Genomic DNA, 18,763 nt, shown 5'->3' on the forward strand with positions numbered 1-18,763 from the left:
CTGTGCCATATCCACAGCACTGATCAGCTTCATCCCCCTTCGCAAAGAGCACATTTCACAACAGCAGCCCTGTGAAGGCTACTGCAACCAGACTGCTTTTGTCCGCACTCGTTCCGCACTGCAGGGTTGGTGTTCCACCTGGAAAGCGTAAAAGGCTGCCTCCTTTTGCTTTGCCCCCTCCAGGTCAGAGGAGTCATTCAAGCAGTATTTCAGCGAGATGCCCTGGCTAGCCGTCCCGTACGCTGATGATTCTCGCCGCTCGCGTCTCAACCGGCTCTATGGCATCCAAGGTGGGACAAAAACCCTCTTCGAAAACTAACGTTCCTAGGATTGCATGTGTCGTGCATAACATACTTGTGGCCCTTGCTAGAAAAGGTAGTGCCAAAACAAAAAGGTCATTGATTAGGTTTAGTACTGACGTGTAATGTTTATGTTTCCTTATATCCCAGTTATTGGGATATTTGTGTAAAACTCTTATAAAATGTTTACTTGTATGAAATTCTTATAAACGTCTTAAAGTAAAAAAACAAAAACCAGCCCTCAACTTGGTCCCAGATTCGATTTCCCACATTTCCTGGAAGGGCTGGGAAGGTGCCCCAGTCTGGAATCCTTGAGAGCTGCTGCCAGTTAGTGTCGACATTATTGAGAATAGATGGACTGATGGTCTGACTCAGTAGAAGGCAGCATCTTACATTCTGTGCATTACTCGCCTCATTCTCCTCCTCCTTCTTTTAACTCTGTCCAAGAGGGAGGTTTTCTCAGATCTACCTTTTGCCAGGCTTTTGTCATTTGCTCGTTTCCCTTTGTCATTTTCACCACTGTGCCCTGCTGGTGACCTTAGGGGATTTCTAAGGAAGCATGAAATAGTTAATGATAAACACTCAAAACCAATACACCCCTGCCAAGAACCAAAAGACACTGAACAATGATTTAACCATTTAAAAAAAATGCTACATGGGCTATCAACAGAATTTTTGAATTCAGCTTAAGGAACCTTTGATCTTGGGGGTGGGTGGAATTTAAAGGTTCAAAGAATATGCAAAAGTACCTAACTCTGTTAAACACCTGAATTGTAAACATTTCAATAAATAACGAGGGGATAGCAATACCTGTGGTAAATAATAATAATAATAATAATAATAATAATAATAATAATAATATGCTGCCCATCTGACTGGGTTGCCCTAGCCACTCCAATCAGCTCCCAGTAAAATATTGAAAACATAATAAAACATCAACCATTAAAAACTTCCCTTCAGATGTCTTCTATTTAATAACAATATTAATGTTGTATGTACTTATACTTGCCAAATCTCTGGGCTCAATGTTGTTGTCACTCCATAGAGGTGGAGTGGGGAACTTCGGGTTTGGGTTTGAGATGTGGCCCTTGAGGTTTCTCCATCTGGCCCTCTGGACACCCCTCAGGCCACACCCTTCACCCAGCCTTTCTTCGTACCCTCCTTGAATATTTTTGCCTGCCCTGGGAAAGTGTCATTGAACTCTTTCTTTCTTGGATGAATGAAAGAGCGAACGTTTGCATTCACATTTGTTGCTCCGCCCACTTCATCTCTGGCCCCACCCACTATTGGCAGGTGACCTATGGAAGAGAAAGCAGAAAAAAAGCTCCTTCACTTTTCTTCTTGAGTGATCAAGAAAGGGAGAGGAAGGGGTGTGGCTATGCAAATTAGGGCAACCTTCTGATTCTACGGCTCCCATTAAGGGACAAACGAACGGGCTGTGGCTTTGCATGGCTAGGGAGGCACGAAAGTCCTCTTTTTCTCGGCCCACCCAAAAGTAAACTGGAGCTATTTGGAGTAGATTTGGGCCCGTGTTAGACAAGGCTGGTGGGAGCTGTACAGGCGACTCCCCACTTAACGCAGAGGTAATGTTCAGGGGTCCTGCGTGCATAAGTGAAATTGTGTAAAGTGGGGCGCACCCCCCCAAACACCCCAATTGCTGCTCTCTCTTCAATCCATACCAAAAGTACTGTATCCGTTATTGAAGGCTAGAACGATGTTGATTCAGAAATTAAGGGGTTAAAAGCTGTAATGATTATGTGATTAAGAAAAGAAAGGCTAAAAATTATATAGAAATTAGGGGAAGGATTTGCTGAATTGACTTAATTAGAGAATGGAATACAGAAAGGGGAGGTATGAGGAGGTCGGGAAAGTAAGTTTTATGAATATAAGGATGGAAATTATACTTGTTTTGTACGTGTTTTGTTTGGATTGTATGTATTTTTATTGTTTTTGTTTTTTATTGTTCTGTTTTTTCTGTTTTATATAAATTCCTAAACCTTAATAAATATATTATAAAAAAAACCAAAAGTACTGTATCCGAAAACATCCACAACTAGATGTCATCTAGAGGCCACACAGCAAGACGACTGCTGCGCTGCCCCCCACATCACTTGTTAGTTGGGGAGGCCGAGCAGCATAAACAAAGCCCCTCTGTGCCTCCAGTCTCTTCAAGGCTTCCTCCGCCTTCACTGATGTCCTCTTTGGGCTCCAAGGAGGGTTTCCTCATGAATCACGAGGACTCTCCAGCTCTCTCCTGCCATTTCTGGGTTCGAATGGAGTTGTTTAATTATTTTCCAGCACTGCACATGAGTTGTTTGCGCGTAAGTAGGGGGGGACACCTTCAGCCCCAAACATGGCTGTGAGTCCAAAGCACCTGGCAGGGGCCCCAGGCTAAGGAAGACTATGCTAGAGATGTTCCAAGCTGGCTGCGTGTGTCTGCTTCTGTTTTCCTTCCTGAGTAGGGAAATGACAGGCTTTCTTGTTCCTCTGGCCTTGTGCCCTGGAGGTGGTTTGTGCTTTAACTTTAATTTTTTTCTGCCAAAAGGGAAAAGAAAATCAAATCTGCAGGAGGAAATTGTACACAGACCCCGAGAGCTTAATTTGGGGAGTGTCTGAAAGCTCCCATTCACAGCGCTGGGGAAGGGAGGGCTCCACCCTCATCCCCACAAGCCCCTGACCTTGGGAAGGGCTGTAGCTCACCGATAGAGCATGTGGTTGTACAGGCTGAAAGCCACCAGTTCTGCATCTGACATAATCTCCCTTTAAAAGAATCAGGTGGCAGGTGGTGGGTTAAAGACCCTTCTCTCTCTGAGACCCTGAGGAGCCATTGCTAGTTGCTGTAGACTTTGGGGCGGGGATAGACCACCATGTTGGAACTACAACTCCCAGCATTCCTCTCTGTTGGCCAAGCTGCCTGGGGCTGATGGGAGTTGGAGTCCAATAACATCTAGAGAGAATCTTGAGCTAGATGGGTCTGTGATTTGACTCTGTAGAAGGTCACTTTCTAGGTTCCTATGTTCAGGGTTCCCTGTTGCCAAAAGAATTGCAAAAAGGGGAACTTTTTCAGCCTGAGGGCCACCTTGCTTTCTGGACAAGCTTCTGGGTGCCGTGTGCCAGTGGGAGGCAGAGTCAGGGGGGAAAGTGGGTGGAACAGCAAATAAAATTTTTTCCACAGTGGGTTAGTTTATAGACACTCACCCCTCTTAAATTCTCCATCCAAGCAAGCAAAGAGGCGTGTTCAGAGTTCAATGGCACATTCTCAGCACAGCAAAAATACTGAAACAGGGGCAGTGAGGGCTGTGACCTGTGAGGGAGACCCAAGGGCCAGATAGAGAGGTCTGGAGGGCCTCGTTCATTCCCTGAAAATAAGATTAGTCAGAGTTCTTTTGCCTTTTGCTAGAACCCAAACATCTACCAACCTGAAGCCAGGTGTGAAGTAGATGAAATGAAAGACTTCGGCTTGCCTCCAGCTACGTTTTACTTTGAGTAGACCCAATGAGATTAATGGGCCCAAGTGTATAATGTCCATTATCTTCAGTGGGTCTGCTCTAAAAACATAGCTGGCTTTGTGCCAAGTGGTACTGAATTCTTCATGTTCCCTAGGCTTTTCTCATCTCTAATGAAGCTGAAATTATTACTATTATTTATTATTATTACATGGTTCTCACCATTTAATTCTCACAATGACCCTCCAAGGTAAGCTAGCCTGAGAGACTGCGCATGGCCCATTTTCACCCAGTGAGAGTTTCAAGGCTGAGCAGGGATTAGAGACCCAGTTTCCCCCAGGTCCTAGTCCATGACACCGTCATTGGCTTCCTCCTTCTTCCAGATCAGGGTATCGTGCAGAGTGGCAGCACTTAGACTCCTTAGCAGATCTGAGCTTTGCTGTGCTCCTGTGTGCCTTTAACTCTTTTTTTCAATTTGCTTTTCCTCTCAGCACACAGTTTGGGGATTTATTTCCCTCTCCCTGCGTGTCGAATCATCACTTGGGGTTGTTGGTTTTTTTTTGGTGTAGGTCACCGCACAAAAGCAGCTGTTGCAGGAAGAATGCAAACAATGTGGGGAATGAGCTGGAAGCTCTGAAGGCAGCCGGCTTGTGGGGCAAATTCCTGGCAAAGACTTGGCTGGCAACAGCCGGCTGTGAACCCTGATACATATTCTTTGGCCAGGGGTGAGGATATTATATTAAAATTTAAAACAGAACCAGAGGAATCATAGAATTGGGGAGCTGGAAGGGACCACAAGGGTCATCTAGTCCAACCCCCTACAAAGCAAGAATCTTTTGCCCAACGTGGGGCCCAAACCCTTGACCCTGAGATTAAGAGAGTCATGATCTGCTGACTGAGAGAGCTTGATTGCAACAGCTGTGCCTATAAAGCACCACAAAAAAGAAACAATAACTGTTGCTCACCAATTTCAGCACCTCAAAAAAAAATTCCAGATTTTTTTTTCATTCATTCTTAATAATAATAATAATAATAATAATAATAATAATAATAATAATTTATTATTTATACCCCGCCCATCTGGCTGGGTTTCCCCAGCCACTGTGGGTGGGTTCCAACAAAACACTAAAATACAATAACCTATTAAACATTAAAAGCTTCCCTAAACAGGGCTGCCTTCAGATGTCTTCTAAAAGTTTGGTAGTTATTTTTCTCCTTGACATCTGGTGGGAGGGCGTTCCACAGGGCGGGTGCCACTACCGAGAAGGCCCTCTGCCTGGTTCCCTGTAACTTGGCTTCTCACAGCGAGGGAACCGCCAGAAGGCCCTCGGTATATGCACTGGTATATACCACATTTCATCACATAACTTACAGCATACTTTTTTTCTTTTTTAAAAAAGCAAGTTCCTAGTCCTTATGAAAGCTTCCTGTGATCCTGTGATCCTGTGGCTCACCTGATTCCTTGGCTGGTGAGGTGGGGTGTCAGTCTGTCCTCGAAACCAGCCAGCGTGGCAGGGGCTCAGTAAGCAAGGAAGCAGCTCCTGTCCTGGTGAGCTGCCAGTTTGAGCCCTGCGGCACCCATTGCTCTTGACTTGTTACTTCCATCCTTCTGGCTTAGTGCTACATAGAGCTTGCTCATGAGTGAATTTCTCCTACCTCACCCCCCCAAAACAAAAAAACCCAGTTTTATTAACCATCCTACATGAAACCAGTTTCACGCTGCCTACTAGAGAAGGAGGCAGGCTCATCACTGTTTAGCCACAATTTAGGGAAACCTGATTCCTGGACAGCTGAGTGGCAGGTGGTGGCTGCAGGCGGGACATCACTTGACACCTGTCAGATATTTTTTTTCCAAGGCAGCAGGGGGATCAGGTCAGTAGGGGTCCTGAAGAGAGGCAAAAGCAATCCAGAGATCCAAAGTGACTGGCAAGGAGGGTAGGAAAATGCCCAACTGGCTGAACATTTCAGTATGTGTAAGTTAACATCAGAAGAGTCCAGCTGTGGAATCGGGCCACAGGCTGGATTTGCCTATGTGATGTCATCACTGAGGGCAAGCGAAGTCAAATGGCGAGTGAGGGCAGTGTAGGAAGAGGCTGGCCACTGGATCATTTAGTCTTGTTCTCACAGTGACCAGCCAGAAGCCAGATTGGGCTATCTGCTGCCATCACTGAGGGCAAATGCAGTAAGATTGCAGTCTTTATGGTTCTGAGTAAAGAGCTTTGCAACTAAGTTGTGGTTTTCTTCCCCAGAGAGCAGAAGAGACTTCCTTATACCAAATCAGACCATTGGTCCATCTAGCTCAGTGTTACCTGCACTGACTGGCAGTGCCGGCTTTCAGACAGGAGTCCTGCCCAGCCACTGGGGATTGAAGCTGGACCGTCCGCATGCAAATGCTCTGTAACTGAGGATCACCGTCTCCCTCTTCGTATGCACCTTGCCCACACAGAGGCTCACCTTGCTGTTTATCTTTGTCCCTATCCCAGGCATCCCGACCCTCATAGTCCTGGATCCCAAGGGGGACGTGATCACGCGACAAGGCCGGGTGGAGGTGCTGAACGACATCGAGTGCCGGGAGTTCCCCTGGCACCCCAAACCCGTCCTGGAGCTGACCGACTCCAACGCCGTCCAGCTGAACGAGGGCCCTTGCCTCGTCCTCTTCGTAGGTAAGGGATTCCCCCAACTGCGGCAGCCGCTTCCTCACCTGCCTCTTCTCCACTCGGAAGGTTGCAGAGATCAGAAACACCACATCTCTTCCTGAAAGTTGTAGAAGTGGCTTTGGAAATTTTTTCGTCCTCAAGATTGCAACACACACTCTGTTTCTAGCCAGAAGCAACATACCAGGTGGAACCTCAAGCCTGGGGGTCAGATGTGGCCCTCCATATGCCTCTGTCTGGCCCTTGGGACTCTCTCCAAGCCATGATCCTCATGGGTCAGTTTCAAACCCTCATTGCTTTTGTTTTTGAATGGGTCTTGTTAGAAACTAGAATACCATACAAAGGCAAAATCTGCATTTCTTGCTCATTCATTCCCCTCTGCCCCTGCCCACTTCTAGTATGTGGCTCTCAGGAGGTTGTCCAGAAGAGAATGCAGCTCTCAGTCTGAAAAGGGTTCCCCATCCCTGGCTTAGTGTGCTCCCCAAACCCTGGGGTTGCTGTTAGGCTTTCTCCTCCGTGACCACAACCTGCAGCCATAGGACAAGTCTTGGGTTAAGGAGGAGAGACTCTGACTCCGTTTCTGGGCTTGGATGACGTGTTAATCCATGGGGAAGCAGTGGCTCTTTGGGCATCACTGGGCTATAACTCCCATCATTCCTGGTTGTTAGCCATGTAGGCTGGAGCTGATGGGAGTTGTAGTCCAGCATCTGGAGGCCACCCTGCTCCGGAAATCCCGGGAAAGAGCAAAGCAGCTGCGATCTTCTCTTCCCCGGTGTGTTCCCACTAGCAACACAGCTGTTGTTTCCAGTTCTGAATCTGGGTTAGGGCTTCCAGCCCAGTGGAAATCTCTGTTCAGCATGAGGCTACATCTCCCCCCCTGCAAGCAACACCCCACCCACCCACGGTGATGTGGTACCTTAATCGGATGAGCTGTTCCCCAGTTGCAGCCATGCTGTGCCTGATCAGTTCCCTTACAATGGCGGCACTCCAAGCCTCACATTCATCCGTTTCCTGTTTCTGCCCCTGGAGTCTTCTCCCCCTCCACCCAACCGAGGACTCAAGCTGTGTCTGAATGCGGTTGTCTGTAACCCCCCTGGAGTGCGGGGCCAATTGCGCTTCTTTCACGGCACATACATCTAAGCCCCCCCACCAACCCCAACAGTTCTCAGTTTGTATCGGCGGCCATGGGGGAAACGGGGGCGGTGAGCGTAACACCTCCCCACGTAATTAATTCTTTTGCTTTAGATTTGATCTCACGCTTAACCTTTTGTAAAGCGCTGTTTTGTCTGCAAAGTGCTTGAAAATACACAAACGCTTTTTCGCACGAGCGCACACTTGAGACCGTTTAGTGCTTGGAACGGCTTGTCTTTGGCAACGCGCTTGTGTAAGCTGTACATCTCCTGCCTTTATCGCAGTTGTGTCCTTCCCTTGTGATGTGCACACACACACACACACACACGAAGGCAGGCAGACCCACAGACACGTGGATATTCAAACTAGGCTCTCGCCATTTTGTTCCTGTTTTCTGGTTGTAACCGTACCAAATCTGGGTTTAAATGCACCATTGAGGTTTGTTTCACTCTGAAATGTCGCCTCCCACCCAGCCCCCCAAAACGTGTTTTGAGAAAGGCAAAAATGGTTTCTCTTACAGTGAATTGGATCAGGGAGGTAGATAGATAGATAGATAGATAGATAGATAGATAGATAGAAAGAAAGAAGATAGATAGATAGATAGATAGATAGATAGATAGAAAGAAAGAAAGAAGATAGATAGATAGATAGATAGATAGATAGATGGATAATTAATTAAGACTTGCTGCTGCTTAAAATGCTACAACGAAATGAATCATACAATATTTCACAATGCTGTAGGTGAAATGTATTCTGAATGGGAATGTCTATACATGCTTAAATGCAAAAAAATAAAACAAAATGATAACGTCCAACAAAATAAATGTGACAGATTGTGCTTAATGGAGGCTATGTTGCAATCAAGCAGTATATGGATTTCATTACATAAATAAATAGCACTGAGACAGTAAGTTTGTTTTGTTCGTTTTTTAAAAAAACAACAACCCAAAATGATATATCCAAATAGATGCCTGATCAACAGAATTCATGTCTGTTGATCAGCTATCTCTTCAGATAGATCATTTTATTTATTATGGCTTTAAGCATGTATAGCAGTTCCCTTCGTTTTAGTGGAATACGTTTTTATCTGTGTCATCATCAGTTCTTGTGTGCTATATGTGAAACAAACACGATAGTCTCTGGTCTTAGACGAAGCTGTCTTTTTTTGTCCTACTGGGATGGGGCAGCTCTGCTAGTCAGCCTAGTTCTCCCCCTCACCGCTGCCCCCTAGTAATTCACTCTCCTCTCCGCTTTCTAGCTCTCTGTTCAAGCTGAGCTCACTGTGACCCTTCTTATTTATTCAGCAAAGCGCTGCTGCGTGAGGGTCCTCCAGCCCACCGGGAACCCGACTCTTGTAGCCGGGGGTGGGAATAGATTGTTGCGCTCCCTGCGGGTGAGTGGGGAATGATTGATAGGGCGGCCCCATCTGGCTAATGATGGACCACTCTGGAAGAGAGTTATCCCAGCAGCATAATAACATCCTTCCCCCTTCCATGCTTGCCTGTGGGGCAGAAATTCAGCGGGGGAACAAATAATCCAGGAATTGTTTCCAGGGGTTCGGTTAGAGGGTGGATCGTGCTGTGTCCTTGCAGGGTGAAAATGACCTAGAACTCTGTTGCCATGATGACAAATGTCAAGCCCTCTGCTAATGAGTACCTGTCATTACTCTGCCTAGGGGGAAACCTTGTCCTTTTTCTTTTTTGCCTGGTTTAGGGCTGTTGTTGCTTTTGTATTTCTTTAAAAAAAATAAATTTATATATACATGTATACTGAAAGCTTTAGTGATGCTCCATCCCTGTATATATATAATCACGGCGATCAATAATTCAATTAATCCAGCCATCTCATATCAAAAGGAACCTATGCTAATTGTGCAATTAATTCAGCTGAATATTTGAAAACCTTTCAGTTTACCCAATTTCATTCTACTTTTTTATATTTTCCCTTCCCCCCAGATTGATTCTAAACCAGTGCATATTAAAATAGCAGACAATAGCCCCTTAATACAATAAAAGTGTGCTGAAATGATAATGTAAACATAATAAAACTGCAAGACAGTCCAAAATTTTAAATGCAGTCGTTAGCTACAACAGCACATGGTTCACAAATGCTGTTTTAAATTAGCCTGAATGAATGACAGCAGTTAATATTTCATCTGTAGCTCTTCTTCGTAGTTTATACATAACATCCAGTTATTTAAAAAAATTTAATACAGTATCTTTCTTTTTTATTTCATTACTTGTTACACGTGTAGCAAACAAGACTGACAAAATATTCCAACAATTCAAAGAAAGAAATTGTTTTTCTGTCTTCCTTAAATGGTTTATTTTATGTTATTTTTGTTTATACCCTGCTCTCTGAAAAAAAGAATAAGGAGACGATATGGGAGTTAGCACATAGCTATGGTTGATGAGGCTGTTTCAGCTTCTTTGCCTTACCCTAGTATATATATTGCCTCGATCTGTGGAACTGGCGCCATTACAGGCGCCACATAATACTTGTTCCGCCTTTGTAAGAAATCCATCATTTAATGTGGTAAAACCCACCCTTTGGAATTCCCTGCGTCTTGACATCAGGCAGGGACCTTCATTGTACACTTTTCGACACCCGCTAAAAACCTTTTTGTTTAGGCCATGGGTAGGCAAACTAAGGCCTAGGGGCCAGATCCGACCCAGTCGCCGTCTAAATCCGGCCTGCGGATGGTCTGGGAATCAGCGTGATTTTACATGAATAGAATGCATCCTTTTATTTAAAATGCATCTCTGGGTTATTTGTAGGGCATAGGAATTCGTTCATATTTCTTTTTTCCCCAAAATATAGTCCGGTCCCCTACAAGGTCTGAGGGACAGTGGACCGGCCCCCTGCTGAAAAAGTTTGCTGACCCCTGGTTTAGACAAAACCAGACATGACATGTAGAATGCTGGCATGTGTTTTAATCTGTTTTTAGCTTATTGTGGATTTTAGTTCTTTTTCGAATGCTTTTCAGAGAACGGTTTTTACTGATAATTTTATTGGTTATGTGTTTATTTACCCACCCTTCACCCTAAGTTCTCAAGGTGGGTTATAGCATTATTGTATTATACTTTTTGTAAACTGTTTTGAGGTTTGTGCTTAAAAAAACCCACATTAAGTAAAGTAGTATATAATTTTTTTACAAAGTAAATAAATAAAGTTAGATTGGGGTAGCCACTGTAGCTCCCTCCAGATTTTGTCGGCTGCAAACCCCTTCATCTCCTGACCGTTGGCCATTCTGGCAAGTTCTGATGGGATTTGTCGCCTGACAGCATCTATACCTCTATAGAGATCTTGCTGTTCTACAGCTGCCCCCCCCCCACTTCACCTCTGCACCACTCTGGCTCCTGAAATTCCACTTCAGGTGCTGTTGCTGCTATCAACATCATCATCATCATGATCATTATTATTTTCATTTCTATGACGGTTTCTATTTTTAAGGGGGGGGAAATCTCAAAGCTGTTTACAACACATTTAAACACCAAATAAAACAATCCAGAATGAAACATGATTGAAGAAAGTCAAATATGGAGTATACATTCAAAGCAACATAATTAAATCAAAATTAAACATTGTGTCAGGGAACTGACATCGGAGCCAGAGGTGGAGGCAAGGCTCCCAAGCGATGCTGGAGAAGGGCCCAGCAGGGAGAGAGGGAGCTCATCGGCTGGGGAAGGAAATCAGCGTAACACCAGGGATAAAAGGGGGGAGATGGGGGAATCGGCGAGGGGGCTCCAGGACTCCTCGCCGGAGACCAGCGGGGAGAGCACGGGTCCTCCGCTACCCACACCCACCCTGCGCAGAAGACTTCCGCGCAGGGAAAGTAGGCGTAGACTTGGCGTCAAAGAACTTCTTTGCTGGAAGAAGTTCAAGAAACGCCCACTGACGGATTCTGCTAGTGACTGAAACAGCCACGAAGTGAAGGGCTGTCCAGCCAGGAAAAGGTTTAACCAGGCAACCTAGCCAGGAGTGGCAGCAACTTACGCACGAGCAACCCCATATAACCATTACACATTGCAAGGGAGGTCAGCTGCAGAATGCACATTTAATGCAGCAAAGTTAACAACAACAACAACAAGGGATAGGGACAAGGGACTTTTGAAACAGTCGTCGTGAAAATCAACGGGCAAGTTACAGGTGCCTTCTGACACTTGAATTGCTGCTGCATTAAGTTAGATACCAAAAGCGACACTCTCCCTCCCTGTGGCTTCTGAGTTTCCAGCAGGCAATGCTCCCATGTTTTCCGAACATCTTTGCACCCAAATGGACTAGAAACTTGATTTTTTTTAAAAAGAGGCTTTTGATTCTCTGGAATCTAAATTTTGGAGCCAGGACCACAGCATGCATTCTTGCCAGTATTTTCACGGGGTTGTGATGAGACGCAGGACCTGGCTTCCTGTGACACGCCCCCCCCAACACACACACACATTTAAAATTGCTCTGAAAGTTCCCCAGATAATTCAGCTGTCCTTTCAGCTGCGGGACACCCTCCCCTATCGATCCAGCCCGACAGCAAAGCCCCGTTTTACAGTCCCCCCGTCTCTCCATCTCTCTCTCCTCGTGACCCCACCTCCTTTAAATTAAACAGCAGGAGCCTCAGAACAGCTTGGAGGGGTGTGTGTGTATGTGTCTTTACACAGAGCTGCATCTGTGACTATTATTAATCAGCTTTGTGCCGTATATATTTGCCACCTACTTGGGAGGTCAGCCTGGAGGCACAGGAGCTGGAGCGCAGCCAATTAGCTTTGTTGGTGGGGGGAGAAGGGGAGAGAAAAAAATTAATCCCATTATTAATCTTTCTCCCCGAATGCAAACACGGAGGGTGGGTGGGATTGTCTGTGTCTTCAGCCTCTCTTGTTCTCTGTTTAAATTTTTAAAAAAGCGAGAGGAACAGGGAGCTCATCTCACGGGTCTTTGCAAGCTGACACCCCATGGTTGAAATTACACAGCCAATCCAGACACAAGCACCGCAACATTCAAAACGTTCCTAATCGAGTCAGCAGTGTGGCTTTGGCCTTCGGGGTTCTTGCGGGTGAGGCCTGCACATTCCAGCCGGCTTTAGACAAAGAGACTGTCAAAGCCCCAAACCGCTGCCCTTAACTCGGAGCAGGTCAGAACAGGGGACTGTTTGTAGAAACCCCCAAAGCTGTGATCTACTTTTAGGAACGTGGGAAGCGATAACTTTATATCAGACCCTATTATACAGATTGACCTGTTAGGTATTCATTTATATTTAAAAATTACCTGGAATTGGCTTGTTTTGTTTTTAGAGATTGCTTTAAATTCAGTGCCCTTCAGTGCAAGAGGCAAGAGGCCTGTGAATCACCAGGAGGAGGGGATCGCGAGTGAGGGGGGACTGTCACCATTGCACCCCGCTTCCCATGTGGGCTTCCCCGGCCCCTGTGAGAACAGGATGTCAGGCTGCATGGCCACGGGCTTTATCAAGCAGGGCTCTTTTGTTCATGTACTTGATTTCGCTTGCCGTCGGTGATGGCAGCATGGAGTCAAATCTGCCATCTGGTTGGCCACTGTGAGAACAGGATGCTGGATTAAGATGGGCCTCTGGTCTGACCCAGCTCTTCTTATAATGTTCTAAGCTGATTGAAGAAGTGTGTTGGTGTGTATTCAATGCTTTCCAGTAACGAGTGCATGCCACAATTTCACATAAGTGTAGAAAGCATCTGGGGGGGGGGTGTTGTCTTTGCTGTGCCATTCAGCTTCTATGTGGCTGAAACTGCGCCATACACAAAGCCCTCCCAGGATACACTGACAGAAGTTGCTTTTAAAAAGTGAAGACTGGAACCTTGAAGCTGATGCCGATCATTTTTCCTCCACATCTCTTGCCCTGCAGATTCTGACGACGACGGGGAGTCCGAGGCCGCCAAGCAGCTGATCCAGCCCATTGCCGAGAAAATAATTGCCAAATACAAAGCCAAAGACGAAGAGGCTCCGCTGCTGTTTTTCGTTGCCGGAGAGGTACGGCCAGGGAAGGGGGAGCTGCAGCAGTGGGGGAAAAGGGTGGGTCTTGCATGGCCATGTGACATAGTAAGGTAAAGTGACCCCTGACCATTAGGTCCAGTTGCAGACGACTCTGGGGTTGCGACGCTCATCTCGCTTTACTGGCCAAGGGAGCTGGCGTACAGCTTCCAGGTCATGTGGCCAGCATGACAAAGCCGCTTCTGGCAAACCAGAGCAGCGCACGGAAACGCCGTTTACCTTCCTGCCGGAGCAGTACCTATTTATCTACTTGCACTTTGACGTGCTTTTGAACTGCTAGGTTGGCAGGAGCTGGGACCGAGCAACGGGAGCTCACCTGTCGCGGGGATTTGAACCACCAATCTTCTGATCGGCAAATCCTAGGCCCTGTGGTTTAACCCACAGTGCCACCCGCGTCCTGGGGCATAGCTGACTTCTAATGCTTGTGGGCTTCTGATTCCTCTTAGGGAGGGCATCTGTGTTAAAAGCTGAAAGCTGCAACACTAGGCCGTCTGCCCCTTTCCCCAGTGCACCCTGGGAACTGTTGTGATGGGGAAGGGGAAAGGGTTCTTTAACAGAACTCAGCATCCTCACCAACCTACAAGACCCAGAATTCCTCAGGGGAGAGGCGAGGGAAGTGTCATCAGCCAAGGGCCACATTCTCTTGTCAGTGATCTTCTAAGGGCCAGAGGCTTGGGCTTGGGGCGAGGCCAGAGTGAGCGGAGCAAAGGATGCTGCATAAATTTGTAGAGGAAGTTGCTTTCCAGCTGCACCAAAGTCAGAGGTGTCTCACTCTCTGCACATGCACAGAGGGGAGGGGATGTGGCCTAGGGAGAGGACCGAGGGCCACATAGGGGAGCCCTGAGGGCTGATCTGAGCTTCCCCACCCCTGCTGCTTTAGGCAAAGCCATGACTGTTATCTCAGGGTCAAAGAATGCAAGCTGTAAAGCTGCTGGTCCAAATCTCAGGCCAGCTGTGAACTTTCTAGGTGGGCTTACAACTTTCTTACAAGGTAGGAAAGCACTACTATCCTCATTTTACAGATGCGCTTCCTTGCCCTCCCTCCTGCAATGCTTATAGATAATAGCTTGACTAAGGCCGATATCATGCCAGCAGCAAGTTACCAAATACGTAGAATATACCATCGCAGATTACAGTTAATGGTTGTGGCTTTCATACAGTTCAATATTTTCTCAATGAATAAACGGAAACCTTGCCTATCAGGTGAGAAGCTTAGGCTAGACCACTTTTCCCTGACATGCCAGCTTTCTATGTGGAACAAATTTAGTCTGGAGGAGTATTTGACCATGTGATCCCTTCCCTTCTCGCATCCAGTCTGATGTGGTTCAGTCCAGAAACGGGAACTTTAGCATTTTTCCTGCTGTCGGTGAGCAAGCAAGGCTTTACAGACTGTTAGCTTAGGCCTCCACCTGCCTCCCCAATCTGCAAAAAATAATACTGGCCCTCCTTGCAGGTTGGTTTGTAAGGATTGAGAAAGCCAATGTCAGCAAAGCACTGCACCCATTTTAAAAACATGCTTTTTAAATCATAGAATCATAGTGATGAGGTGTCACGAGGGTCATTAGTCCAGCCCCCTGCAATGCAGGAATCTTTTGAAGAGTCTCATGCTCTACTGACTGAGCTATGCACCTTTCATTGTTTGAGAAGCGCACAGTCCAAACACTGTCCCAGGCGCATGGTTAGGATAAAGGCTTTTGGGAACAAGATGAGGTCATGTCCGTTGAGATTTAACTTGGAAACCTGACCCAGTTGCTCAGAGCTTTACTTATATTCAGAAGTGGCAAGCCTGTGTGTGTGTGTGTGTGTGTGTGTGTGTGTGATGTGAGAGAGACAGAGAGAGAGAGCGAGCAATTTTGTTTGCCAAAGAGTTGCAAGGGATCACTAAGAGAATTTTCAGACTCAAATCTGGTTCTTTGCACATTCTCAGGTGTCCTGTTGTCTCCTTATGTGTGGGCTGCTGGCAGTCAAAAGGGGTTTGTGTGTAACCCCTGTGTACCAGGACATTTTCAGACTGCTGACTGCCGTCTCCCTTCCAACCTGGCTCCCCTTGGTAGCTTTTGCTGACTGGCTTCTATTTGGATCGGAGCCATCAGGGCTTCTTATGTACAGCCATGCCTTGGAAGTCGAACGTTCAGAAACGTTCAGAAACTAAAGTGCAGCTTCTCATTGGCTGCAGGAAGCTCCTGCAGCCAGTCGGAAGCCCCATCGGACATTCGGCTTCCAAAACAACATTCGAAAACCGGAGCACTCACTTCTGGGTTTTGATCGTTCGGGAGCCGGAACATTTGACTCCCAAGGTGTTCGGGAGCCGAGGTATGACTGTAACTCATTTGCCACAATTAGTTTGGAACACAGCCTCCCTGTCCACAGAAAGTCTACCTCTGAATATCAGATTCCGGGGACACTGCAATAAATGGGCCTTTGGCCTGATCTAGCGATGTGATCCTTATGTTCTCTCACCCCACTCCTTTTTATTTTAAGGAGTTTTGGGGGCTGAGTATGTAAATTAGGGGGCCTTGACCGAGACATGGCTCAGCTTTTCAACTCCGGGGGGCGAACGGGACATGTGGCCATTCCCCTTGTTTCCCGAGCGAGCCAAACGAACACGGCGTTCCCTTCCTGCCAGAGACCACCCCTCGTTTTCCAGAGCTTTGTTGCTCCTCCGTCCATACGCTTCCCCCTGCCCCGCGACCCCCTAACATGTTTGAGATGCCTGCCTGCCACCCACCCCTTGGGATTTCTGAATGCGCTCCTTGTTGTAAAAAAAAAAAAGCCTTCTAAAACAAAGGTCTCCAGCACCCTATTCCCTCCCTCCCAGATAGCCCCGGGAAATTCCCTTCTCTCCCCCCCCCCCTTCCTCCTGCTTTTCTCCCTCTCGCTCTCTCCCCAAAGCCCCTCCGCGGACCAGCCCCACATTGACAAACACAGCCCTTCATTCATTTCCAACGCCATCTGCTTGCAGGCTCCCTGACAGCCGCCTGAATGACCCATTCATCACCCACGCTGTAGCTCCTGGATGACGCCCCCCGGCGTTGTTTTGCGCTAACCCTGCGAGCGAAAGGGGGCTGCGGTAACGTGCACATGCGCGCGGGGGGGGGAGGGCGGCTCCCACCACATCCACAGCATTGATTTACGGGCACTGCGCTTTTTTGCGGTGGGCGGAGCTTCCCTGCGCCGTCTCCCCCCTTTTAAAAGCAAATAACAAACGAACAAGGGAGGGGTGAAATAAATAGGGGGCAGTGAAATGGGGGGGGAGACTCCCTAGTCCCGCACCTGTTGGGCACTGATAATACGGGGTTGGCGGGACCCGCCCCCTCGCCAGCTGGCCTTGGCCCCCGAAGGTGCTGGGAACGCCCTCTTGCCTCTGGGGACCCGACACAGCGACCCCGGGGGGCTTCTTGGGGCATGGAGGGTCCTTTGTGGAAGACGGAACAAATGTCAAGCCTTTTTTTTGAGGCCCTCCGAGCTGGTCAGAGAATGAGAATCGGAGATTTCGGAGAACTCTGATCCCGGCATCTGGCAACAATGCCTCCTCGCCCCCTTCGTCCAGAAAGCCTCTCCAAGATGCTCTCTTCCATTCTCTATAATGCGCCCAGCACCGTTGGGTCGGCCTGAGGAGGATTGGTTGCAGACAATACTGGGGAAGGGGCAGCGTCTCTGAGCACCCCTGGACTTGGCTGACGATTCCTGCCTTTCCCCCATCCCCCTGTTGCCGCGCCTGCGTGTTCCAGACATTGATGGGATTTTGGGCGTGGAGGGATGGGCGCCCGCCATTTTGTCGAGACAGAGAGGCAGACCAAGATGGATGGAGGCGGGCAATGGGGGTGGGGGAGAGCTGCGGTCGAAGAAAGAGGGGGGCGCTCAGGGTTGGATAAGAGTGAACGAGTAATAAATAATATTTGCCTATTTAGCAGAGGAGCAGCTCAAGATCCACTGTGTCGTGATGGTTAGCTGATGAACCTGCCAAGGCATGTTAGAATCCAGCTCCCATCCGCCCCAGTGGCTAGCATGGCCACCGGTCAGGGATGATGGAAGTTGGAGCCCAGGGCTCTCTGGAAGGCCCCGGGGTCCCCATCTCTGGGCTCAGAGAGTAGCATTAGGGAGATCTGGCTTCAAATCCCCACTCAGCCATGAAGTTGACACTTTCTCTCGGCCTAGCCCACCTTCCAAGGGTGTCGTGGGGTAAAACGAGGAGCTGTACGCTGCCTTGTACTTGTCAGAAAGGTAGGATATTGATGCAGTTAATACGTAGGAGAGTCTAAGCCCTTCACGTGCCTAGGTTAGCCCTCAACAACATCCCCAAAAGGTAGGCAGTGGCCATGAAAAGCAGAGAGTTTGTGCTCCTGGCACTGAGGAGGTGCGTTTTGCTTTTCTTTTAATCGTGGCTGTCGCGTCTGCCTGCATCTCCTGCCAGAAAACCAGGGGAAAAGAGGAATAAATCTCACCAGGGCCTTCATGGCTCAGAATCCTGTCTCTCAGCCCACGCTAGCTGCAGTCACGGTGCCAAGACCCAAACAAAGCAAAAACTGCCTTCAGCAACACACAGACGTTACACACAAACAGATCCTTTGCATCCATCTGCTTCTTTATTAAGGTTTTTATTGCCCATTTCTTTGGCACTCCACCTTGATCAGGCAGGGTGGGCTGATCTGCCCGGGATATCGATGTTCAGGCCGCCTGTTCTGTGCGGGTGCTTGGGCACACCTCTTTTGCGTCTGTGGATGCCTTCAGGTATATCTAACCAAGCCTTATGAGGGAGTTTGGGATGGATTCGCGTTATGGCAAAAGAGATGCTGACTAAAAATTAGGAAGAGCTTTCTGCCATTCGACAGTGGAGCGGATTCGCTTGGAAGGCGTGGACTCTCCTTCCTTGGAAGTTTTTAAACAGGTTGCCTGGTCGTCTGTCAGGGATTCTTTAGCTGCGATTCCTGCATTGCAGGGGGTTGCACTGGATTAACCTTTGGGTCCCCTCCTGTGATTCTGTCTCCTGCACCATTCTAAGCCTGTTTCCCCCCTAATTCAGCCATGAGGACTAGATCCTTGGCTTGCTTTTTTTTAAAAAAAAATGCAAGTGGAGCTTCTCAAGCTGCTAAAGAGTAGAGCAACCTGTCGCTCCACTTAACCTAACCACAATTTGCAGCGCTCTCTGTTCACAGCCTTTTCCCCGTCTGGGTGATAACAGAGCCAAAATAGATAAGGGAACACTTACTGGCTTCAGTCAGCT

General features: G+C 47.7%; 1 protein-coding gene across 2 annotated transcripts in view; it reads left to right on the forward strand.

The window, feature by feature from the left end:
• NXN (nucleoredoxin) overlaps window positions 1–18,763 on the forward strand; it is a 69,620-nt gene that overhangs the window by 47,549 nt on the left and 3,308 nt on the right. Inside the window, exons 5-7 of one of the 2 annotated variants that reach the window (XR_014541938.1) lie at window positions 184–290; window positions 6,229–8,067; window positions 8,186–8,453. Coding sequence is in view for 1 of the 2 variants with exons in the window: in XM_083587846.1 (XP_083443972.1) it covers window positions 184–290; window positions 6,229–6,408; window positions 13,394–13,518 (412 nt within the window). In the remaining variant the exon portion in view is untranslated. Of the gene's footprint in view, window positions 1–183; window positions 291–6,228; window positions 8,068–8,185; window positions 8,454–13,393; window positions 13,519–18,763 lie in introns of those variants that run through there. The other variant, XM_083587846.1, reaches the window with a different exon arrangement.

The sequence above is a fragment of the Podarcis filfolensis genome (assembly GCF_964270895.1).
Source record: "Podarcis filfolensis genome assembly, chromosome: 15".
NCBI lineage: Eukaryota > Metazoa > Chordata > Lepidosauria > Squamata > Lacertidae > Podarcis > Podarcis filfolensis.